Here is a 27,531-nt window from a genome sequence, read left to right as displayed (position 1 = left end):
AGCTTTAGAAGCTGGATGAATAATTGTACAGAAAATAGTCAGGGATTTTGAGGAGAATAAACTGGATCTCTTGCATCTTATGAAGCCAATTTCAAAGAGCAGTTCTTAGAATGATTTTGATAAATTGGTAGACCTCTAGGAATGAATATAAAGCTTCCAAGGAGACTTATTTAGAAGAATACAACTCCCATTTGAATAAGTATTTTTCCTTTCCATACTTCAATTTTAACACTAGGAAAGCAAGGGCATTAAAGCAGATGTGGCCCATTCTGGTTCTATCATTCTACTGCTCTATATCCTAATATGTTTGAAAGAAATACACATTTCTTGGTCAAATGGGATAATGGATATTGGAAATGTCTTAGGCAATATAAATATTCATCTTTGTCAATGTTACTTTGTAATCATACCCAAAAAGCAAAAACGATACATGGTAAGCCATACATAAGCTACAGTGTATTACCAACAATCACTTGTACATAATAAATTAAATAAAATATATGAAGGAAATATATGCTTAGAAAAGGAGATAGTGATGGAGCCAAGATGGCAGCAGAAGAGCCTGTCTCCAAAATATTTCAAAAACCATAAAAGTGTGATTCTAACTAAATTTTCCAGAGAGAGAGAACCCACAGAAAGATCCAGTGAGGCAATTCTCCTGCCCAAGGCAACCTGGAAAATAATAGGAAAACTGTTTTCCATGGGGTTGGAGGAGCAGCACCACACCAGAGAGAAGGAACTTTAGCCTCCTGGGAACAGCCCCAGGGCACCTGAATGTGCTGGCTCCCAGCAGCAGAAGTACTTTCCTGACCTGCACCCCAGGGAGCACCAGGAACAACTTGAAAGAGCAGCAGGGAGACCTCTGCCAGAGCAAGTGAGAAGCCTAGATCCCAGGAAACAGAAGCAGGCCTGTGGAGCCGCCCAGCAGGAGCCTCCAGGCAGCTGCACCCTTAGTGCTCAGCTCACCAAATGTAAGGGAGTGGGAGGAGACTGCCATAGTCTGTCCTCTGTCTCTGGAACAGTACTCTGGGGCTTTGACCACATTCAGACCCTGGTCACAGTCTAGACCCCCCATAGAGTAGGGACCCCCCCACTCAAAACCCTGGGGCAGAGGGGTGTGCTTATGGTCATTCACAGACCAGGAAAGTAGTCAGAGCCTCACACACTGAGATTCTTGTGGGAGGGGGGATGTCCCAATAATACTCAAAAACTTTGGAAACACCCCCAAACCAGGCACAGGCTGGGAAAATTAGTAAACAGGAAAAAATAAGAGAACCTGACCATAGAAAATCATTTTGGTCCCATGGAAGACCAAGATATTCAATCTGAAGATGAGAAAGTCCAAGCTTCTGCATCTAAAAATTCCAAGAAATATAGAAGTTGGGCCCAGGCTCAGGCTGTGACAGAACTCAAAAAAAGATTTTGAAAATCAAGTAAGGGAGATAGAAGAAAAATTGGGAAAAGAAAGTGGAGAGAAAGAGAGAGAGAGAGATGCAGAAAAAACATGAAAATGAAGTCAGCAGCTTAGTCAAGGAGATCCAAAAAACTGCTGAAGAAAATAACATGTTAAAAAACCAGCTTAGGTCAAATGGATAAAAGAGTTCAAAAAGCTATTGAGGAGAAGAATGCTTTACAAAGCAGAACTGGCCAGATAGAAAAGAAGATAAGAAAGCTCTCTGAGGAAAACAAATCCTTCAGATATAGAATGGAGCTAAAGGAAGTTGATGACTTTGCAAGAAATCAAGACACAATACTTCAACACCAAACGAATGAAAAATTAGAAGAAAATGTGAAATATCTCAATGAAAAAACAACTGATATGGAAAACAGATTCAGGAAAGATAATTTAAAAATTATTGGGCTCCCTGAAAGTCATGATCAGGAAAAGATCCTTGATCTCATTTTTAAAGAATTTCTACAGGAAAATTGCCCTGATATCCTAGAAGCAGAGGGTAAAATAGAAATTGAGAGAATCTACCGATCTCTCTCAGAAAGAGATCCAAAAATAAAAACTCCCAGGAATATTATAGCCAAATTCGAGAACTCCCAAGTCAAAGAGAAAATATTACAAGCAGCCAGAAGGACACAATTCAGATATCGTGGAGCTGCAGTCAGGATCATGCAAGACTTAGGAGCAACTACATTAACGGCTCATAGGGCTTAGAATATAATATTCCAGAAGGTAAAAGAGCTTGGAATGCAACCAAGAATCAACTACCCAGCAAAACTGAACAGCCTTCTTCAGGGGAAAAAGATGGACTTTTAATGAACAGGGGAACTTTCAAATGGTTCTGTTGAAACAACCAGAGCTGAACAGAAAGTTTGACCTTCAAGTATAGGACTCAGGTAGAACATAGAGAGGGTGGTCAAGAAGGATAAATTATGAGGCACTTAATGATGATGAAAGGAGAGAAGGGGGACAGGGGGAGGGGAGGATGTGGGTGATAGAGGAGAGGGTAGATTATAGGAGAGGATAGTCAGATATAACACATTTTCTTTTTAATGTTTTGCAAAATACTGGGATTGGATGGTCTGTCTGGGCCACAGGGCTAGGTGGTTGCTGGGTCTCTGGGGTGGGATATAGGCTTGGGATCTCCTGGCCCCAGGCCCAGTGCTCTGTCCTCTGTACCACTGGGATGCCCCCACAGTACATTTTTTGAAGAGGGACAGAGTGAAAGGGGAGAGAAAATATAATAGATGGTAGAGGGGAGGAATGGATGGAGGGAATTACAATCAGCAACTATGGTAAAATATGGAAGTAACTACTATGATGAACTTATGGAAAAGAAAGTGATCTACCCAAGACAGAGGTGATGGTGTCAGAACACAGACTGAAACACATTTTTTCTCTTTCTTTTACTTTATTTCTCATGAGCTTTTATATTTTTGTGGGGGGAGAGGTATTGTTTACTCTTAAACAAAAATATTTTAGTAATGTATAAATAAATTAAAGAAAAATTTAAAAAATTTTAAAAAAAGAAAAGAAAAGGAGATGGTTCAGTAAAATGACTCAACTAAGAAGTTATTGATGATACCCATATATTGTTAAAAGGAGTAGAGAAAGCTCTTTTGCATATAGAGTAAGAGAGAAACTCTTTGAGGCATTATAAAAGGACATTAGTAAGAATAACACAGGATAAAATAGTCAGGATTGTAATAAAGAGAGTACCCACACCAAAGAGATTATATAGTTAAATCAAAACATTAAAATACTAAAATAGGTATATGTTTAAATGTTATTTTTCCATCTTTTTTATCAATTAAAAAGCTGATTGAATGCAAGGAACATGTTTCCAATTTCTTTTGTAACTTTCTATAAAGTCTATTTAAAATACTCTTCATACAAAAGATAGTAAATGAAATCTTTATGATTTTCAGCTCACATATTAATGTACCACCCATCAGTGATGCTTTGAAGAAGTTATTGGAAGCTTGTCCACAACCTATTCTAGTGGCAGAAGTTCTATTTTTTTTTTTATGCATTGGGTGTTTTTGTATATTGCAGTATAGTACCTAGAATCTCAATGGCACAAAAATAAATAGAAGAAGTAGGTCTTTGAGTGAATGCTGGATGGATCACCACCTTTTTCAAAATACAGTAATATCACAGTTAATGAATCTTTTGAAAATGAAACATTTTTAATAATTTCTAATAATTATCAGTCTTTATTGGCCATAAGTGACCTCCCTATCACTAATTAGGGCTCAATACAAAGAGAAGCAAGAATATAGCCTGTGAAAGTTGAGACTAAGTAGCCTCAATTTCTCTTGCCTAGAAAAGTTTCCTCTTCACTAGTGTGTGTGTGTGTGTGTGTGTGTGTATAGCAATATAACTTGAGGGTCTTACAAGCATAATCTTCAACAAGGCTCTTCCATGTCCACATCCTAATTCTAAAGGTTTAACTTTTATAGTTGTTAATGTTCCAAATTAACTGCATTTTTCTAAAGATAAATGACATTTCATAGATATCACTCTACATCACTCAAATATATCCTAAACAAACTAAAACAAGAAGCAAGCTTTCTTTATTTACATTTAACTTTTGCTAAGGGAACAATAATTTGACTTTTCCCTAGAGAAGAGCTACTATGTCTATATAGTAGAGAAGGGATTTTGGAAAAAAAAATTAAAATAATTTATATATTAAATTATTAAACAGAAAATTCAAATGTGTTTTAACTTATATTTTAATGGAAATAGAACATGTTGGTTGATCAACTGCTCAATTAATCAAAGATTTAATAAAGAGAATTTTGGAACAAGTTTTTTGTCCTTATGCACAAAGGACTTCAGCAGTGGTCACTAACATTTATCACTGTCTTTTCTCAAAATTTGCTGTCTTCTGAGACCAGAACCTTTCCTTACCACTGATTTTAAGCAAGTAAACTGAAAGATATAACTGTCCAAGTACAGGAATGCACAGTATTTTTAGGCAGATGGAATGTAAAACTCTTAGATAAAAATGTTGACTAGGTCAAAGAGCTAGAAAACTGAAAAAATTACAATGAGGAAATGACATATGTTCTCATATTATTCCTTATGTTGCAAACTAAGCTGGGTCCACTTTTGACTGGAATCAAACTGAAGTGATTGGTCTTGGGCTATGCCAAAAGGACATCCAAACAACCATTTGAAAAGGGGTAAACCAAGCAAATATTTTGTTTCTTCATATTAAAGGCAGAATTTTGTGTCTTTCCCCAGAGATCAAAATACTCAATTGGCATCTGTGGGAGGCAAAAGACTTTCCTACAAGCCTCTTATGCTTTTCTATTGACTTTAACATTCATTAAATATAAACTACTTAAATAAGTAAATCTACTTGAAAATGGGAACTTTAATAATATAACATAAGATAATAGATCTAAAGCTGTAAGGGATCTCATCAGTCATCTAACCCAAATCAACATATATAAATAGTAATAGCTACTAATTTTATAATAATTAAAAGATTATCCTGGGAAGTAGGTACAATCATTATTCTCAACTCTACAGATCAGGAAACTCAGCCAGAGAGAGGTTAAATAACTTGTTTATAGGCACACAATCTGCCTAAATGCTTTATAATATAAATAATACCTGAAACTGGTTTTGAACTCAAGTCTTCTTAACCCTAATAATCCATCTACTATGCCACTTCAATGTCTGGAATGTTTACTCTGCTTTTGGTCTAATATGTCTGTTGCAATGTTTTTTCCATTGTACAACAGCAAAGATTAAGAAGTCATTCATCCCCCCCCCCCATAATCTTTGTGTTTGAAAGTTGACTTATATTATAATCATCAAATAGCTCCCCTAAATTTGCAGCTGGTCCCTTTCTGTGAAACTCTTTTTTTTTTTCCCAGGGTAGAAATAAAACAAAAATTTATTAAAAGAAGTTACAACACATAGGAAGGGATAGGGATGGGGGAGAGAGAGAGAGAGACAACGAACAGCCAAGCAAGTGCTTTGGCTGAACCAACAAGTCAGAGAAGACTGGCTGGTCCTGAATGGGAGTACAACCCAGGTTTTTATGTCTTGCCTCTCTCATCCAGAGGGCAAAAGGTGAACTCCCTTTCTCTTAGTGGATTGTAAATTAGGTAGAAGGTGAATAAACTATCTTTTTTGATATATTCAAGAATCTTTGGACAAATATTCTAGAGAAGTATTGAGTTGACTTTCGAAGTTTGTAATTCTATTTTCTAGCCTTGCTTAATTCTAGATCACTTTGTCCTTCAGTGGAAGGATATATTTTTGGATATTTTGGGCACAAAGAAGAGAGAATAATTAAGAAGCCAGGGAAAGTAGAGAGTAGTTTTATATTAGAAAAGATTTTAAATGAAATCTTACCCATGCCTCAGTTTTCAGGCATTCCCATAACCAAATCCCTCTTTAGACAAATAATTATGACAATGAACCCTATTTGTAAAGGTAGCTAGCAGCTTGCAACAGCCATGGGGGTAGCAGGTCTGCATATTTAACCCAAATTCTCTTTGTAAACCCTATTTTTTTTTGTCATCTCCTCAAGAGATTGGAAACCAATCATTTTTCCAGTCTCCAATTTTTTTTATTTGAATATGGCTAATCAGTGATCCGTAGTTCTATTATTTAGAACAAAGGGGAAAAATACAATTCTATTTCAGTCTGTCCATAACATGGTTGCTAGGCAAATGTCTTTTCTTCTTTTATATTTCAGCTTCTCCATCTGTGAAGGACACATGCTCCATCTGTGGAACTGCCATGATGATTGATTAGATAGCAATGCCATATTAATGCATTGTGTATTTGTTATTTGGTAGCAAGTATGAAAATGAAGGATGCAGGATAAAGAAGGGATACTGGCAAAACTTTCCCCAGCATTAGTAAACCATCCTCCTGACTTTTAAGGTTTTGTTGTCCCACTAGGAAGGAAAAGTATACTGGCAGAATTCAGGAGCATGCACTATATACCAACAATCCCTGTTATATTCAATATTCCCTTCATTTGAAAACTCAAAGTTATAAACAGTGTACTGTTACATTTTAACACACATAGATCTGACCATTTCCAGATTTCTCTCACTAAAACATTAGTTTTTACTTTTTTCTATAAAGCTTGCAAGAAATTTAATTTACATGTAAGGTGGCAAAGATAAGGTGACTACACTCACATAATTAAATCATGCTAAAAGGGTCAGTCATATTATACTGTACACATTGCAAGCTTCTCCAAAAATTCCCAAATAAATTTATCAGAAATATTGAATTTAAGGAATCTCTGATTTGAATGATATACCACAATAATGAATGAGATTCTTTGATGACTGACTTTGAAAAGAGAGCGAAAGTGAGTGGATTGAAAAGGAAGAATGAGAAGGAAAGCAAGACTTTAAATCTAGCCCAATTTCTATTCAACAATTTATTCCAGGATATTGGGCAAGCTAATTAGCATCTGAAATACAGCCAGTTAATCCCTCCCATCAAAGAGAGATGGATGGGGGAGGGAGGAACTGTGGATTTTTTTTTTGAAACTTTGCCCTTGAAATGACAAGCCCAGAGAGAGTTAAGAAAAACAAATGACAAGCCCAGAGAGAGTTAAGACAAAATTAAGCATGTTGGCATATCCCTACGGGAAAAACATACTAGAATTTGCTATGGTCGCCTGTTGTTCATTATAAACAAGCTTGTGAAACCCTCCCTACCAACAGTTGGTTAAGGAGAAGAGTTGAAACAGGCTGAAATAGTCTGAACACTAACTAGAACATTAGGTATACAACAGCAGGCCCAATTAAATTCTTATAGAATTAAGTTATCTGAAAAAAGTAACTCAATTTTTGCTATCAGTTGTTCCTTTTTCATTAGCCTTGCTTCCATTCTAGAAGTATCAGCTCCAGTGTTCTGGCCAATATCCAACTTAGATAAATGGATTTCACTTGTCTCAATCCCCCTTGGAGTTTCAAGTGGAGAAGTGATTTTTCACTTTCACTCCCAAACATTTTGGAATGTATTAGACATTGCCCACAGACTACTAATTCAGAAAGCGCAGAATCTGGGCTGGGAGTGAATGAGATAGCCCCCAAAACAGGCACCAATTCTGGAAAATATCTTTCAAGAATTAGACTGCAACAGTATTTTGTGATGGAGAAGGAATATTTAATCATAGTCAATTCCTTTCTCAAATTTATTTCTTTAAAATATAATTGTATTATTTTTAGCAGTTCACTGAGGACAACAGAATTGCACACTTTACATTTTAAATTCTTTTTCTGAAAGGCAATGCTATTAAGTGACTTGCCCAGGGTCACACAGCTAGGTAATTATTAGGTGTCTGAGGTGGGATTTGAAATCAGGTTCTCCTGACTCCAGAGCCAGTCCTTTATCCAGTGCATCTCCTAGTTGCCCCTACATTTTAAATTCTTGGAAGTCAAGTCTGACCCATTTTTGAAAAATCTCCATAGCAGCTTTAAGTGCTCGATACATATTTGGCAAGTCTTGCACACAACATGTAGCCTTGTGTTGAGTTGTTTATCCTTTGTTCTTGAGGAAGACTATGATATCAGTGAGGTGATGCCATGACCAGCAAGTGATTTGAGTGAAGGGGTACTGGGTTAAGTCACCAGCTTCACTTTCTACTCTAGATCTGGGTCAGGTAGCCAGAAATGGATTAAAACAACTGCAGATAGCCTTGGATTTGTGGCAATCAGGATTAAGTGACTTGTCCAAGATCACACCACTAGTAATTGTCAAATGTCTGAGGTCACACTTGAACTCAGGTCTTCCTGATTCCAGGGCAGGTGTTCTATCCACTGTGCTACTCAGCTGCCCCCCAAGTGACTAAATAACTAAATGATGAAATAATATAGTAACATGTAAAGGCCAAAGTAAAATCTTTCCAATATACTGAATGCTTGTTGATTGTCCTTCAGGAATTTACATTCTCCTGTCTTGGGAAAGGATAAAATATGCAAAAAATTTAGATTACAAATAATTTTTTATCACTACAAGTATAAATTTTATGCAGAGAATTAAGTGCCTCCTTTCCTCAGTTACAATGAAAATAGAATAAAAAGAGTACCATTAGGAAGGTGGCTTACCCAATCAATTAGCAAACATTTATTAAGTGCCCTGGCACTGAAGATAGCAAAAGAAAAGGGAAATTCTTAAATATTTCTATAGACAAAGATTGTCCAACATTAGCAAAGTATGGTTTATCTAAGTATATTTCTTAGATCTTGCTCAAGTCTCCATGGTAGATTCATAGGAGGTCACCAATCTAAAGCTAGAATGGATCCTGGAAATCTTTGAACTTTGCTATTTTACATATGAGAAAACTAAGTCTTGGAAAAGTCAATAGCCTAAGGGCACACAAGTGGTAATTAACAGAGATGAGATTCAAATGCAAGTCCTGGGACTCAAAATTCAGCATTTTTTCACTCTTACATCCAAGTTATATTAAGAACAACTTCTAACAGCTTTGATATAAACATTTTTGATATATGTGAAAAGTATTCATTTCCCCCTTTAGTTTTAATTTACTGAGAAAATGTTAGCTCCTATGACCTTTCCCCTTTTGTTCCATTTTCCAATCATTAGCAATTTCCCCTTCTCTTCTCTGGAACTTCTCCAATTTTTCCATATCCCCTAATAGTAGAACAAATGGAAAAAAAAATCTTGAACCAAATACACTAATAAAATTTGGCCAAATTATTTTGCCAAATATAACAATAATATCATTTTTTTGCCTATTGTATCTCACAGGCAGTTCACTTTTTTTGTAACAATACAATATGATGGACTCTATATTTAACTTTTGTTTCATTATAACCTCTTAGGACTTTTTCCATTGCCTTCACTGTAATTTTCCATAATTTAGCAGGTTTCAAGGGAACCTGAAAAATTCCGTCGAGTTTGTTTTATGACATTAGTCTTCCTAACAGGTAAGATTTCTGCTTCTACTCCCTTTTCTCTCTGTTTCGTCTAAATAGTCACAAAGTCTACAGGATATAAATTCAGTCTACCACCCATTTTAATTGTTATTCCTAAGGATACAGTCTTTCAGATATACTCATTGAGGTTGGTTTTGAGAAACCACATCCTTCATTTGTCAAGATAGAATTCTGGATTTTAGAGCTTCATGAGATCTTGGAGTTCATTTAATCCAACCCCTCATTTTAGTGAAGAGGAAACACAGCAAGATAAAAAGACTTGCCTAAAATCATACAATTAATGGCAGAGATGAGAGTAGCCTCAAGTGTCTTCCCTCCTTAATCCAATGTCTTTTTGTTTGTACATCATACTATTTCACTCAAAAGTCTTTGTAATTTTGATTATTGTTTTTTCTTCTAAGGTATTAATAATCTCATGCATCTGCCAATGTAACCAGCATGTTCTGAATTCCATCATCAAGATCTTTTTGTTAAAATATTAAATCATAAGAAATGAAGGACTAAATTTTGGGGGTACAATACTACCAAGGTTGCTCTTCAAACTCTCCACTCTTAATTAAAGCTTAGAAATTAATCATTACTCTTAGAAGTTCCTCTCTCTACCAGCTGTTCATCTACTCAAAAGAATAGTTATCTTTTTAAAAACTCACACTAACATAAACACAACACCAACTTTTATTGGCTTAATTTTTTCAAACTTGTCCCTTCCCTTAGGAAGATGCTAATATATGTATCTGGTGCTTAAACTCAAGAGCATTTATTAGTGAAAGTAATGAAGTAATAAAAACTCCCTGTGACCAGCACCATTTAGAAAGAATTGTGCCATCCACATTAATAGTCCCTTTGAGGGTTACACATCCCAAGCTGAAACAGAACAGTCTGTTCTCTTGCCCAGACTAAACTTTTGCAGACTAATAATATATCTGTGAACTCAGTATTTGTTCTAAGGGTAGGACTAGGCAGGAGCTGGAAACATTAATTGATGAAATATTGCCATCTCAGATTATTCTCATATTATGATTTTGAAAAGACCTCTAAAGCTACAGAATAAACTCTTAAGCTGACTATTAATTTTCATTTTAGAGTAAAAGTAAATATTGAATTTTCCTAGGTGTCACAGAATCCTCTGCACAAATCAACTTGATATTTTAGTCAAGATCCAACTGTCTCCTGGGAAATCATCATAAGCTGTGCCTAAGGCAAGTAAAGTATCCATTTATGCTGCTTAAGAAGAGAATAATTAACGTTGAAAGTAGGTAGAAGACTACAGGTGTATTATATTAAAGACAATGAAAAACTTTTAGAATTTCAGTTTTGTGCTACCTTTTTTTTTAACCTACAGTTGGCTACTAGTATCCAAACAAATTAGAATTGCATTTTATCCTGGGCTTTAAAATTGCTATTGCAGCATCACTTCATCTGAGAACAAGTTTTTGTGGTGTTTCTAAGGAAATCAGTGAGTCAATTGGTTTCTTATCAGTTTTTAAAGTTTACAAGATTTTTTCAGAGAGAATTTTCCTTTCAAGAGGGATGACAAGTCATAAACATGTAGGGTCTGAACCTCAAAAAAAAAAAAAACAAAAAACGGGAGAGAGAAGATGAAGAAGATCTGGTTCTACTAACCAAACTGATGTTGGAATGATTACAGGCTAAAGAGAAACAGGACTAAAGGAGATTGCAGAAGGGCTCACAAGGACACCTGAAATATTCTACTCCTTCAGGGACTCCACTGGAGGTCTGAGAACTACCTGAATACATCTTTCATCACTTCTAACCATTCATTGAGTAGCACTCAATCAAGCATGATCCAAATTAATTCACCTCTTAGGGTTATGTAAAATCCAATTTCTTTGAAAATGGTAATGCTCTATTTGTTTAACAGTATAATATCTTTATTATATATGTGCATCAAGATCAATAACTAATAATATCTATGAAAGAAGCAATAATTTCAAAGTAAGATGAGTTAAAATTCCAGTGAAAAAGTATATTGGAATAGCTATTCCTCCAGTGATATCACTTAGCGCTGACTCTTAGACTACCTGTACCCCAGATTAAAGGATGGGGAAAAGAAAATCAACACCCCCATGTTATATTTATACACTATGAATCTTCTGGTGAGCCATAAAAATTCAAATCACAACAAATTAATCTAGTTTAGAACTTCACTGCTAAATGGTCAGATAAATGCCTGACTCTTGTACCTTTTAAATTAATACTGTTATAAATTGTTTGCCTTCTTAAAAATTGTCCTAAGGGAATCTAAGGTCAGCTGAGCTATGCTCCTCATTTTTTGACAGTTCCAAAACTCAAATAGAGCTTCATGTTCTTTTGCTATTGCCTCTTTCTCTGACTAGTCCATGCTTCTGAGTGAACCAGAAGCAGAAAGGAAAAGATATGGATCAGAGTGGCATCTCTGTCCCAGGTCACACTGCTGGTCTATAAACCTTTTAATATGAAACGAGAGTGTTGACATTTAATAGAAATAATGTACTTGAATCTCCCTTTAGTTCCTTAATCTGTCCTCAATGACTTTTAAAAACTATTTATATTCATTATAATTGGTTTCATTTATAATTCATATATTTTATCATGCATTAAAAACATTATTCTGAGAAGGGATTCATGAATTTTACCAGATTGCTAAAGGAGTCAAAAATACCAAAAGGGCAAGAACTTTTAGTGGGGAAAAAATAAAACTTCACTGCTACATTGGAAATTCAAATATCTCTTATTAGTCATAAACTCTATGTACCTTTAAGAGATTCTTACCCTTTGAGTTACAGTTAATCAGTTTGATATTACATTAAATAATGACATAAATAATCACCAAGCAGCCAGAATGAAAGAGGAGAAAAACAGGGCTCAACATACTTAATTCATCAAAAGAGAAGTGGGCAAAGTGTTTGACAAATATAAAATCGTAAGTAGAGAACAGTTATACTACTATGATTTCATCAAATAAGGATGAAAGAAATAAAGGAAGTTTGAAGAGATAGAACCTCAATATGTTTCAATAAAGACCTGGGCTTAATTGTTATTTGCTGCTAAATCTCTGAGTCCCAGGGTTGTAAGTTTTCTTGGGAGCAGAGGACAGTGTCCATTGGAAAGTAAAAATGTTGTCTACAAGAGCAGGCTTCAAGAAACACAGCCATGATCTGCTCTCTTCAATATGAAACCCATTAGACAGAGTATCTCCTCCCATATGTAAAATGTTGGCCTCCAAAGATCAGATCATCATTTACTGTCAATTTGGTGTGAGATGGAAAAAAACTGTTGACTCTTCTACATATGATGTGAATAAATATTTGGCAGCAAAGAAAGAAAAAGTGAGCTGTGTGTAATTTCTTTCTGAACATATTGCCAGATGAACTTGGAAAACAGAGTACCCTCCTTGGTCTGAAGAAAAGCAACAGAAAATGGAAATTTGGCCCTTTAAGAAGAAAACTCATTAGTCTGGTGTGACCGGAAGCAGTCACTTAACCGACTTCTAGCTGTGTTACCTTGGAGACATTCTCCTTATTGAGAAAAAGTTCATGAGGGGATTATTTTAAGATGCAATTGTGTTTTTTTCCTAATAAGGATAATTATCTCCAAATAATCAAAGTGACTAAGTGCTTATGAACAGTACATTCACAAACATCAATGATTACAGATATAAGCTGACCTTTCCACAGTCAGCAGAATGTAACATTTCTTGCTGCCTCAAGTCTCTGGCTTTCATTAAAGGTATGGGTGAGGCAACAGCATCTTTGTTGTGACAGTTCAACAGTAATATTTTTTTCTCATTACAAGCAGAATATGGCTTAGTTCTACTTCTGGCCAGCCTTTCTTGAAGGTCTGTGACTTGAAACGCTTGGAGAATAGCTAATTTTGAAGAGTATATCTAAAACCCAGACAACATTATACTAATATCATCTCATGTTTCTAATACTGGTTACTGCGTTTTGCTGACTACAAGTTAAATGGTCATTTCTGCTTCAAAGACACTATTGTTGGCATGGAATCTGAAATTGGGGGTTTCCATATATTTATAGTTATATAAATTAAAGTAAAATAATTATGAGGAACTTTTTTCTTGTGGCATGTTTTGTCAATGGACTAGCTTGTCTACATATAGAATACTTAGTGTATGAAACAGCTACAAATATTTTTATATAATTTGAGTACACAAATATATTAAAATTAATTTACAAATGAAATGTTTATGCATGCTATTTTATAAATATAAACTATGTTTTCATGTTTCATTTATTTGTTTAATATGTTTTATTTAATATATAAACTTATATTTGTTTTATTTAATTGTATCAAAGGTAAGGGAGTTTGGACCATTTAAGAAAGATCTAAGTCTGGAAGAGATCAGGCTTAAAACTACAAGAATAAGTTTGTCTTACTGGTAATACCAAGCTAAGTGTTGAGGACACAAAGAAAAGCCAAAATTCAGTCCCTAACTTCAAAGAGCTCACTATTTAGTGAAGGAAACAACTCCACAGAAATCGTTTGACTACTTATCCTTAACTCTGACTTCAAAGGGAAGAGGTGCAAGAAGACAAGTCCTCATATAGAAGATTATTAAACCCTAATGGAACCATCAAAAAAGATTTAATAGCAACCTGAGGGATGAGAAATTTTTGGCCTTTCTTTGTCTGCTCAGTTGTTACTACTGTACATAAAACATATTAGGTATTTAATAAATGGTTATTGACTTCATAAATATTTACAGGATACCTACTCTGTATAAGGCAATGTCTTATGTGTGAAGGTTGTGTGTTCTCATGTGAGTTATATATTTGTATTATGGAGTGAGGGCTCAGTCACTATCCATTTTTCCAGCTCAAGCCCTAGCTTCATAAAGCAAGTTAAATTAATGGAACAAAAAGTAAATGTCCTTATATTTGCAAAGAAATATAGAAAAATCTCTAGATTTGGAGTCATATGTCCTTAGTTTAATTCCTATCTCTCCTACTTACTACTTGAATTTCCTTTGTCAAACCACCTAAGGATCCTCACCCATTGGTCATATAATAATTTAGAAGGACATATATTTACATTAGCTGTATTTTTTTATTTTTTATTTTTTTGTATTTTTATTCTTCTTGCTAAATATTATCCAATTAGATTTAATCTGGTTTGTGTTGTGCTTGGAAGAGTTAAATAAATATTTTACATTTCTGTTCTAGGAAATACTAACATTATAAACTATAGAGGAGGTGGAGATCTATAATTGCTAGAAAGCACTTCCTTATCTAGGAATTCCCTTTAATCAATGAAATCATGATCTAGTCTCTAATGCATTTCTCTAAAGTAAGCAAGGACATGCCACATGAGTTAGTAAGAAGCCACCTAATCATATTCCTTTAAATTTTCCTCTAAATGATTTATTATTTTCTTCATAATACACTGCTATAAAAGAAATTAAAATGTGGTAGTATTTTTATTAGTTAGTAATTTTATCTGTATACAAAATCATTTGACCATTTTTTAATTTTCCCTTTTATTTGTAAATCCTTTTTTATTTGACTAAAATTTGAGCCTTATTATCTACATTTATAAGAATTCCTTCTGTCTGAAGGTTTAAGGTATCCCATAAAGTCCAGTCTCTATTGATAACTTTTTGATAACTACTCACATTGGTAACATAATGCCAAGGAGGAAATGAATGGACTCATATCTTACCTTTAAAAACCCAAATCTATAAGGTGATGACAAGTATCAGTGCCTATGTTTGGAAATTCTGTTTTTAGAAAAGGAATATCCTACTTTTATTCCCTCAGTTTTCCAACCAGTTTAAAAAGCAAGTCAGAATTTACCATTGCAATGAGAATATCTACCTTTTCCTGTGGAGAAAAAAAACCCACTATTTTTTCTATAAAAACCAGAACAGAACATCAATCTTGACTATGAATATAGGAGAGCAAAGGAGTCATAGTATTTTTTTAAATACTGACTTAGAACAAATGTCTTTGTATGCCTTCTTGTAAAATTTCAAGCTATAACACTCTTACTAAAGAATAAAACTGGGGTAATTTCATTCTTTCCTAAAAATATAATATCATGACTTTTCATAGGTAATTAAAAGTGCAGTAGAGTCATTGTATCAGTCCAGCTGTTGGGTTGATCTAATAGTTTCAGTTAACCAGCTCCAGATGCAGGTAATGTAGATTGCCAGGTGACTGACTCATAGCCTACATGCAAGTCATTTCTAGAGAAAGTTAAAAATAAGAATAATTATCTTAATATATGCTAATAGATCTTTGCCTATGGATGTAGTGCAACACAAGGGGAATGATATCTCTCATCTAGTTCCTGTGACTAACAAGGGAAATGAAAATAAAAATTCAGTGAAGCAATGAAAATTACCAGAGGTGTTTTCAGTGAGATTTAATCTCCTTTAATACTACTACTTATCCTTAGTATTCAATGATACTTTTTCAAAGTGTCCTGGTCATCCTTCTCTCTAAGTAGATAGTTTGGAACTTGGAGTTCCTGGGCTTCTGAGCATAAGAGTGGTTTAGTGTATAATAAAATAATAATTCATAACATTCCCCAAGAATTCATATAGAGTAAATATCTCAATATATATGTCTGTATTGCATTTCTTGCAATTTGAGGAGAAATGTCAGCACCTGATGATAATCATGGTATTGTTTACTTGTGCTTCCCTTTTATTCAGTTTTGACATTTGAAGTAGTAATTACTTTAATCCTTTGAAACCTTCATATCACCTCTTTGAGAGCAAAAGTCTTCTAAATTCTCTTAATTTAGCATAAATAGATGGATAGACAGATAGATATGGAATATACAATCATAATATAAAATTTATATTTATTATAGAACTTAATTTAATTAGCATGGTAGCTGGGTGGAGTCACACTTACTAGCTCTTTGACCTTGGGCAAGTCACTTAACCCTGACTGGCTCACATCCAGGGCCATCTCCTGTCATCCTGATTCATATCTGACCACTGGACTCAGATGGCTCTGGAGGAGAAAGTGAGGCTGGTGACTCAGTACAGCACCACCTCATTCAAATCCAATTCATGTGCTTGTCATGGTATCATTGCCACATATCTATCATGTACCCACTATGTACTTGTGTAAAAAAGATAAAAATAATGTGTTGAACTAAAAGAAGTTATATTATATCTTGGGGAGTGGGAAGGAGGGAGATTAATTATGCTTATAAATGAAAATACAAAGCTGTCTGACAGAGTCAAAATATATGGATAATGTAGTCTAGGAAATTGCAAGAAGAAAGAGAAAACTTCTAACATTTTTTTTTTCAGTCTGAGGTTGTAACTATACAATGTAACTAACTATACAATATAACCATACTAAAACTATTTTTGAAGGATTCAGAGGATTTTATTAAAATCCTGAGTCTACCACCTAATTACAATATTAAATCAGCTTTTTAAAGTCTCTTCAAAAATGAAAAGGTAAAGCTAGATGATCTGACTTCATTTTCTACTGTAAATCTATGGTCCTAATCTAATTTATCATTTGATTTCAATGATCTGCTTCTAGGATCCTATGAAATCATAAAATGAGTCATGATATTTTTGTCTTTGCCTATCACAGTTCTTCTCCTTACTCTTTTTTTCCTGGGTTCTTCTCCTATCAGTCTGACTGCTCCATTTTACTCTTTGTTGGTTCTCCATCTGGGTTACACCCTCTAATGAAAGGTATTCCCTAGGATTTAGTCCTTTTTTTTCTTCCTCTATATAATTCCATTTGATAATCTCATTAACTTCTGTAATTCAATGATCATATATACAGGGATAATTCTCAAATTGTTTTGTACAGCCCTAATCTCTCCTGACCCCTAGACTAATATTTTCAACTCCTTAATAGTTTGACTTTGATCTTAAACTCAATATATCCAAAAGCTACTCTTTAAACCTTCCATAAATTGCACAAGTTGTTCTGTTTGAATTTCCCACCTCTAGTTTCCCCTTTACTATTTTTCTTTTAAGTTTTTTTGCAAGGCAATGGGGTTAAGTGGCTTGCCCAAGGCCACACAGCTAGGTAATTATTAGGTGTCAGAGGCCAGATTTGAACCCGGGTACTCCTGACTCCAAGGCTGGTGCTCCATCCACTGCGCCACCTAGCTGCCCTCCCCTTTACTGTTGAGGACATCACCATCCTCCCAAGCTTCCAAATTTACAAACAATGTATCATCCTTGACTCCTCACTTTCTCTTACTTCTACATTGACAACTACACTTACAACTCCACCTTCCCAAAATATCTTATATATACTGCCTTCTGATACTGCCAGTACCTCGATCCAATGCTTCACCGACTTATACCTGGATTATTCCAATAGCCTGCTGCTTGGATTTCCTGATTCAAGTTTCTCCTACCTCCAGTTCATCTTTCACTTGATTTCTATCATAGCAAATCTTTTAAAGCTGAGATCTGACTGACCATTTCACCCTCCCCACGTCCTCGCTTAATGAACTTCAGTGACTCCCTATTACTTCAGCATCAAATATAAAATCCTTTGTTTGACTTTTAAAAATCCTTCATAACCTGGACTCTCCTATCTTTCCAGTCTTCCTACACTTCAATACCTCCCCTCTACTTAATGTATGAGCCAGTGAAATAGGTCTCCTCTCTATTCTTCTCATAAGACACTCCATCTCTGCAATGCATACATTTTTTCGTAGACTGTACACATAACTTAAATGCCATGGTTTCCTTCAGGTCACAGGAAAAAGCCTACCTTCTCTAAGAAGACTTTCTAATCCCCCTTATTGTTAGCACCTTCCCTCTGAGATTACCTCCCATTTAACCTCTGTCTTTCTTGTATGTAATAGATGTTTGCATGTTGTCTACTCTTAGAATAGTCTTAGCCCTAGTACTCTCTGTCTCAGAAAGTAAACTCCTTGTGGGCAGGGACCATGTGTAGAGTGACTGGAGCATAACAAGTACTACAAAAATTTTTGTTGACTGACTAAATTGAGTGTAATAAATTGTTTTGCTACATGAACAGAAAGCTACTCTCCAAACCTTTCATAAATTGCACAAGAGTTGTTCTGATAGAATTTTCCACCTCTTTGGGGCCACATTCAATAATTCAAGACCTGAGACATAGATATCGCAGTAATTATTTTTGGTGTATCAATGAGAATATTTGCTTTTCAGAAATAAAAAACTCATGAAGTATCTTTTCATGTATATGTATATAAAAATTATGAGTTTATAATTCACTGTTTCTGGTTCATTTCAAATTGTATATTGCAATTAGACTTGATATACAGACAGGTCTAACTCAAATTTTATTAAAAAATTAAACTTCAACCACTTGAAATTTTAGTTTATTTTGTTTTTTAAGTTAGAAAATAATGTTTGAACTGCCACTCTCATGTTAGTAAAATAAATAATGGATTCTTTGCTTGTGTTTTTGTGTGTGTGCACACCATAAGTCTTTTCCCCAAAAGAGTCCAAAAGGCACACTATACTTAAAGTATGATTTTTGTACTTGGATTATTTTTTTTCAAATGTTTTACTCTTAAAGTTGACATTTTATCCAAAGCTACTAACCTCAAGTGAAATAAATCTGTGAAACATCTCCAATCTGTATGTTGTACTGATGGCCTGGTGCTTGTCTGGGTTGGATTCAAGGCTCTCTTTCAGTAGAGATTCAGTATTGCTTCACTGCCCAATCAGCCTACTAATGTTCAAGCCCTCTGGGAGTCAGATTTGGATGAATTTCTTCCCGTCACAAACCAGCCTTGAATCCAAATGTGGTAACAAACCTACTCCAGCCAAAACTCATCCATTACACTCACCTTGGAGCTGGCGGCCCTTGTACAAATCCTTTGTTTTGGTTGGGTGAGCCCTGGCTGTGTTATCACATTTCGGCTGCTCGTACCTACAAGAGGGGAGAAGTGAGGGGAGTGGGGGGAGGGAGAAAGAGCAAGAAAGAAAAAGAAAACAGTTTAGAGTTTGAAATATCCTTTCTACTAGGCCTCACATGGTCACACTTAAAGTGTATGCTTCTTTGGCTCTCTCATTATGGCGTGACATTTGGTTCTCATATTACAATGCCCATGATTTATTACCTGGAATCTTTGGAGAAAACTTAATTGTGGTAAGCCTGTTGAATCCAGAGAGTAAGAAGAAGCAATATACTGTCTACTACTTTTGGAAATACTTTGAAATCTACTATCTCATATAAGATTGGATATTATATTCAGAACACCTTCCTCCCATATTATTTTTTTAAGTTTTGTTTTTTTTACAAGGCAATGGGGGTTAAGTGGCTTGCCCAAGGCCACACAGCTAGGTAATTATTAAGTGTCTGAGGCTGGATTTGAACTCAGGTACTCCTGACTCCAGGGTCGGTGCTCTGTCCACTGCACCACCTAGCCGCCCCCCCTCCCATATTATTTTAAGCAGATTTGGCATCTCTATTCCTTCAATGTGATGCCTCATCCTAGTAGGCAAAATTATAGGAATAAATGGTGTGGCTCTGTGAATGAAAATGTAAGAAATAAAACATGGGACGAGCGTGATAACCTTCCATCCACTCTGTAGATACTACTTACATACATAGTTGTTTGCATGGGTTTCTGTCATTAGAACGTGAGCTCCTTTGAGAGTTTTGTCTGTAGTCTTTATTTGTATTTCTTGCACTTAGAACAGTTCCAGGAAACTTAATAAATGCTTTTTGACTGGTGGATAGTATCAAAAGAGGCATATAGTCACAGAAATAAACTTGAATTCTTCTTGTTGGTAGCAAGACACCATTTCCAATGACTTGTAGTCATCACAGAAGATATTTTGAAATGGAAAAGGATTATTGGAAACATTACAGGTTTCTGACCATGAGGACCTATTAAGAATTGCTAAAGGGGGCAGCTAGGTGGTGCGGTGGACAGAGCACCGACCCTGGAGTCAGGAGTACCTGAGTTCAAATCCAGCCTCAGACACTTAATAATTACCTAGCTGTGTGGCCTTAGGCAAGCCACTTAACCCCATTTGCCTTACAAAAAAAAACTAAAAAAAATTGCTAAAGGGTTCCTTTGGTGTTTGTCCTTAATCTGTTACTAGAGTAGACATTAGAAAGACAGTTTTCCATATATCAGCTTTAGGTCCGATGGCCCTTCTATTGACTTGATAATTAGGTACTAGTTTCTTTAGATATTATTTGTTCTCCTTTCTATATATAACTCACTAGGTAATAACATTTAAGGACAACTCATAATGTAATTGTTTTAGTTGGGATGTTGGGATGGCTCATTTTCTACTGAGACTGAATGTGATTTCTGATCTTACCTTTTCTATCTCATTGTCTGGTTTTTAAATACATTGGGCACATGTATAGCAGTTAGGGAATTGTATTTTCTTCATTGGGGATTATCTTAAATTTAAAATTCCTGAAAGGAAAATAATCTTCTCTCTTAAGGAACTATCTTTAAGTATTCTCCTCCTTATCTCTTCATGAGAATTCTGATCAATTCTATAGATGACTCCTTCTGTGAATCGTGATGTGATGAATGCAATTTGTTCACTGTCTCCCTTCCCTACACTCCCTGAATGGCCTCTTTGATACCAGAAAACATAACAGCCATTCACTTACTCCAACTTTGTGAGTAATAATTTAATATGCCTTTTCAAAATGTTGGTTTTGAAATTAAAGAGTCCCTGACACACTCAAGCAAATATCTAAGCTATCAAATTTTAATCAAAAGCCCATTAACTTATATCCTTTTTGAAATTTGGTAGTGTCTAATACTATAAAGACAGAGAAACATATCCATTATGTGATGTGTGTGTGTGTGTGTGTGTGTGTGTGTGTGTGTGTGTGTGAAGGCACCTCTTAGCAGGGTGCCTCCTGATCCTATTAGAACACCATGACACACAAGGAACAGAGTAAAAAAGAAAGTTCACCAAGAAGCTATTTAAAAAGAAGTCAATCACTAAAGGGGATACTAGGCTTCCTCCTCTGCTTAACCATATTTAATTCTCTGGGAGCCCTAGTCATTCTCCAAATTGAAAGGCTTTAATTAGAGACAAGAAGGAGAAGCAAGAGGTGGGGGTAAGTACCAGTTGGGGGCAGATTGTATATCTATATTGGGTCTAACTCCCTGTGACCAGCTGTGAGATTTAGACTTGCTTCACAACGAACAATCCAAGAAATGTGAGCTACAAAAGGACAGGAGGTTGCCTTTACCATGGACAGATGACTAATTAATGAGGTGGAACGATGCCTAGAAAGCACTAATGATGGAATTCCCAATGGAGGCCAAATCACTCCAGTACTTTGTAAAAGCATCTTCTCACAAGCCCACATCAAAGAAAAGTACCGCTGAATCATGTGCTACTACATAGCTCTGAAAAATTAAGACACTGATATCAAATAGGTATGAAGATGCCATTGGGGCTCATGGGTGTCCATTACCTTCATTATTCGTATGGTTCATGGGGAAAGGGGGTCATAATAATCTCTGTGTATTGTGAATGTCTTAAATTAGAAGACTCATGGATTGGAACTTAGCCATCCCTTCATAATACTTCTGGTACTTTTCCAAGTGTAGTAATAGGGAAAACTTAAGAATAAACTGTAACACTGATGTCCAGGTATGTGAAGTCACATATCTAAATTGCCAATTTAAGTTGCAGGGTCTCACTTTTGGTTAAAATATTAAAATGGAATTATCATAAAACAATGTGGTACCTACCCCTAAATATAGTTCATGGCTATTTGGACCCATAGAATAGAAACTCAAAATTCATCTCCCCCCACACACTCATTCCTTGCTGTTTATTTTAGCCTATTTGAACATGGCAAAGTGAAAATTTCTGAATTGTCTAGTTGCCCATCAGATACCATGCTTTTTGCCAAGGTGCAATGTAATTTCATGCTTAGGAGACTATGCATGTACCACAAGTGAGAAAGGCACCCTATGGAATCAGGAATAGAAGCTGCTTTGATCAGGAGGTTAGAATGGTTGGGATTCTGATAGCTGATGGATGAACCCTTCCATCGGCCAAGAAAAGAGTGAAAGAGAAATCTCTAAAGTTCTACACGCTAATGTAGTACCTGGCAACCAGCCTGGTCCTTGATTAATCTGATACCCCACTTCAATGATTTTTCCTCTATGTCAATTAGTATGCAGAACTGAAACTTTCTTCTCTAAGTTCCACGCCTAGTACAGACAGAATAGGATTACACAGCAACCCTGATTCTGGCCTCCAAGCAATTTTGGAAAATAATGAACAATCTGATTTTCACAGTCAATAAATATTTGTTAAGCATCTACTATGTGCACAATATTGTGCTAAGCCCTTCACATGCTAAGCACATAAAGACAAGCAAATTGGTAGGTGCTGGAGTACTCCCTTGGCTTCTCAGTGGTCATTCCACCTGGATATTTTGAGTTGAAAAGGAGGCTAGAAGTAGTCACATTTTTTTTATATCTTCATTTCTCTAATGTTTGATAAAAACACAGTTTTTGTCAAATTTTTGTGTGGTAGAAAACATTCTTTAAAGTCAAAGGATCTAGGTTTAAATACTAGTTATATGAGGGACAGCTAGGTGGCACAATGGATAGAGCACTAGCCCTGGAGTTAGGAGGACCTGAGCTCAAATTTGATCTCTGAAACTTAATAATTACTTACCTCTGTGACCTTGGGAGTCTTGCAAACCCCCCCCCCAAAAAAAAAATTCCATCTATATGTAACTTACTACTGTGTGACGTTGGTCAAATCACTTAATCTTCCTGCCCTGCTTCTTCCATGTTAGGAGGTAGCATTAGGTGACTGCTCTAAACTTCCTCTCGTCTCTAAATTGTATCACCTGAAGTTCCCTATCTCCATATGTAGAAGAAAAGATCTAGTTTTCACAGTCTTCAAGAGTCTTACGGATTTCCTTACTTGAGTTTCAACTTTTTCCTTTAATTCAATTTATTAAGCACCTACTATGAGCTAGATGTTTTTATTCAAAGACAAGTATACAATTGCCCCTATCTTCAAGGAATTGTACTGTATGGAAAAGGATTCATGTCCAGAGATAAGTAAATACAAAATATGTGGAAAGTTATATAAATTCTTTTCCAGATAGAGGGAACTCAAAAAACTGGGTGTAGGGAGCATCAGTAGGGAAGGCAGAAATATCCTGCTAAACAAAGAGAAGATGTCTTCATAACCTCACCTTGTTTTATCCAAAAATTAAAGAATGTTCATTTTGAAATGGGGAGAATACAAAGAGTCAAGGATGGTTCTGAAAAATAGAAGTCAGAATTCACAATTACTTAACCTTTCCTAAAACTGGTTAGGTGCCATTCCTGACTTAAGGAGACAATCAAAATGAAAAAGTTCCCTGCAATAGATATCACAGGAGACTAAGAAAGTTATACTCCCATACAGTAAAGTGATGGGCAGCAGCCAAGTCAAAGAGACAGGAAAAAAATTTAAGGAATAATTGGGAAATCAAATGTCCTCTCTTATAGTTGACAAGAGAATTGGGAGGTGTTGTCTGGGTTAGCAGGAACTATCTGGTACCTTTCTACCCCTGAAACCTGGACACAGTATAGATACAAAGACACAGAATAGAAGAAAAAAGATTCTTGCTGAAAAAATCATTATGGTTATGGGTTCTTTCAAGATAAATTATAAATGTTGATCTCAGGATTTCAGAGTGAGCTCCACAGTTGAGGATTAGACAGCTCATGGATTCCCATTGGCTGATGATCTGTCAATGACACTTCTCTTTTGCTATAGCCTATAAGTTTGGATTCTGTTCCTGTAGCTGGTCCAGTCTCAAGTGCATGAAATCATTACCTCCCATTGAAATACACAGGAAACAAATCATATTTAAAAGCACAGAAATATTGCTTCCTGGGGATGAAGAGTTTCTTAGAAAATTATTCCCCACACACATTATTGTATAAGGATAACAACAACAATAAAAATAAAACCAAAAAGGATCTCATAGCAAAGTCTTGAAAAGACTGATGGCTAGGCTACAATAGTTTTAAACTAGCTCCCATGATGTTCTTGCAGAAACCAAACCTCAATAGCTGGCCTAAATAACTGCTTTTGGAATCTGATATCTGCCCAGCCTGGATCTATTCTACACTCTTCAGGATTCTCTGTCATCTATCCAACTTGGCCAAAATGAATAAACTATACACTTCTATTAATATCATACTTATAAGGATATTTTATTTCTCTATTATTTCCAAGGCAGTGGTTCCATGGAGACTGCTATGAAATGGGCTGAAGAGGTAGTAAAGACTGCTGACTATCTGGGACTGATGCTTATAAAACATTATCAGCTGGCTATTTATACTGCTGACTTCTAGAAATCTGGACTGACTTGCTTCCAGCTCCAACCTCCTAAGTATCAAATTTAAATACTTTGAGGATCTGGGATTTGAGCAATTTGGGTATATCTATCTGCTACCCCATTCCCTTGTTAACTATAGCCCCTTCCATGCTTTAGTAGTTTTTTTAATCTTAATAGCATTTTACTTTCTTTTTAATGATAAAGACTGTTTTTGACATTCATTTTGTTGTTGTTGTTGTTGTTTTTGGTTTTTGCAAGACATTGGGGTTAAGTGACTTGCCCAAGGTCACACAGGCAATTAAGTGTCTGAGGCTAAATTTGAACTCAGGTCCTCCTGACTCCAGGACCCACCTAGCTTCCCAACAACATTCATTTTTGAAAAATTTTGAGTTCCAAATTTTTTCCCTCCTTCCCCCCCTTTCTTCCCTCCTCCTCATGACAGAAAGCAATCTGATATAGGATATATATATATATATATATATATATATATATATATATATATGTATGTATGTACAGATAACAATCATGTTGAACATATTTCCATATTAGTCATGTTGTAAAAGAAGAATCAAAACAAAAGGGGAAAATGATGAAAAGGAAAAAACAAAAAAATGTTTTAAAATTGAAAATAATGTGTCAATCTGCATTCAGACTCCATAGTTCTTTCTCTGGATGCAGATGGCATTTTCCTTCAGAAATCTTTTAGTATTTGTCTTTGATCACTGAATTGCTAAGAAGAGCTAAATCTATCTTGGTTAAACATCACACATATTACTATTATTGTTTACAAAGTCTTCGTTGTTTTTCTCACTTCATTCAGTATTAGTTTATGTAAGCATTTCCAGTTTTTTCCTGAAATCCACTTGCTCATCATTTCTTATGAAAATATAGTATTCCATTGTATTCATATACCACAATTTATTCAGTCATTCTCCAATTGATGGACATTCCCTCAATTTCCAATTCTTTGCCACCATAAAAGTGCTGCTATAAATATTATATGTACATCATGTATATATATATATATATATATATATATATATATACATATACATACATATATATAGACATTATTTGATTAAAGGATGTGAACAGTTTTATAGTCCTTTGGGTATAGTTCCAAATTGTTCTCCAAAATGGTTGGATCAGTTCACAACTCCACCAATGGGGCATTAGTGTCCCAGTTTTCCCATATTCCCTCTAAAATTTATCATTTTTCTTTTCTGTCATATTGGCCACTCCAATAGCTGTGAGGTGGTACCTGAGAATTGTTTTAATTTCCATTGGTATGACTATAGATGGCTTTTAGTTTATCTGAAAACTTCCTGGTCATATGCTTTGACTAATTATCAACTGAGGAATAACTTGTATAAATTTGATCTAATGTCTCTATATAGTTTAGAAATGAGGTCCTTATTGGAAACACTAACTACAAAAATAATTTCCCAGAATTCTACTTTTCTTCTCATTGGTTTTGTTTGTACAAAACCTTTTTAATTTAACATAATCAAAATAATCCATTTTGTGTTTTATAGTGTTCTCTATATCTTGTTTGGTTATAAATTCTTCCTCTCTCTTTTCATGTGATGGGTAAACTATCTTTTGTTCTTATAATTGTCTTATGCTAACTTTTATGTTTAAATCCTGTACCCATGTCAACCTTATTTTAGTCTAGGGTGTGAGATGCTGGTCTATGCCCAGTTTCTGCCATATTCTTAGTAGTTATCTTTATGAGGTTCTCAGGCTAAAAACATTCATCCTTTACCCACTAACTTATAATGAATGAACAAAACATGACCTATAAATGAGATGTCTCAGTTTATTGGGGCCAGTCTGAGCTTCTACTCTGTTAGGATATTCTTTTAGTGCTTAGGATCATTTCCAAACCACAATGAGGCATTTGGGCAGGACTTTATTTGGGGCAATACATATAAATAAATGGAAAGACATCATGGAAAATGTTATAAAACTCATGTTTAGGACAGTAGGCATGTAGTTGTTTTTATAATTCTGGATAAATGTGCTAATTAATTACCTCTCTGAGAGATCAACAAGAATGATGTATTTATTCAAAAATCACCTATGACTAAAAAGCATTTCACCAGTCCTTGGACTTGGGTAACTCCATAGATGATATGCTTATCAGATTCATATTTACATAAAACTGAGGGATCATTAACATACTGAGTTACAGAAGTAAGATTTAGAAGGATTTTGTAAAGCAAAAACACTAAAGCCAAAACTATCAACATGAAATTCAGTAGGGATAAATGTAAATCCTTACATTTTAGTGGTTTTCATGCTTGGTTTGAGTCAACAGTTAGTTTTGAGAAGGCAGTTAAGCAAGTTAATGTTATCTTAAGTTGTATTAAACTGGGATTGTTTAACCTGGAAAGGGGAAGAACTAGAAGGGACATGATAATTATCTTCAAGTAAATGAAGGGTTGTCCTATGAAAGGAGTATTAGAATTGGCTCTATGAAGGACATTAATAGGTGGAAATTATGAAGATTTAGGCATAATTTAGGACCTATCTTCAAATTTCCCTGTTTTTTGTAGGAATGGTTATCCTTCCAGTCACTCAGGTTACCACAGTCATTCTCAGCTCCTCACTCTCCTCTAAGCCCCTCCCTCTCCATTCCTTGCTATGTTACCAGCAACTTAGTTCAGTCCCTCATCACCTTTTGTAATTTTCCAATTGCTGCTCCTATCTTAAATCTCTCTTCACTTAAATCTACCCTCACATAACTACCCAAACCATGACTCCAATAATCATCTCAGAGTCACCTTGATCCCAAGAGGTTAAATGCTTTGCTCAGGATTATACA

At 35.3% G+C, this 27,531-nt stretch overlaps 1 protein-coding gene across 5 annotated transcripts in view; it reads right to left on the bottom strand.

Annotated features, from left to right (window-relative positions):
• The window catches only part of SMOC2 (SPARC related modular calcium binding 2), a 251,190-nt gene that overhangs the window by 44,949 nt on the left and 178,710 nt on the right, over positions 1–27,531 (bottom strand). For all 5 annotated transcript variants that reach the window (XM_074188072.1, XM_074188071.1, XM_074188070.1 and 2 more), the window contains one exon: positions 19,201–19,283. In XM_074188072.1, coding sequence (XP_074044173.1) covers positions 19,201–19,283 — 83 coding nt within the window. The remainder of the gene's footprint in view (positions 1–19,200; positions 19,284–27,531) is intronic.

This window comes from Macrotis lagotis, chromosome 5 (genome assembly GCF_037893015.1).
Source record: "Macrotis lagotis isolate mMagLag1 chromosome 5, bilby.v1.9.chrom.fasta, whole genome shotgun sequence".
Lineage (NCBI taxonomy): Eukaryota > Metazoa > Chordata > Mammalia > Peramelemorphia > Peramelidae > Macrotis > Macrotis lagotis.
Note: the sequence above shows the minus strand (reverse complement) of the source record. Positions and strands in the feature narration are given on the sequence as shown.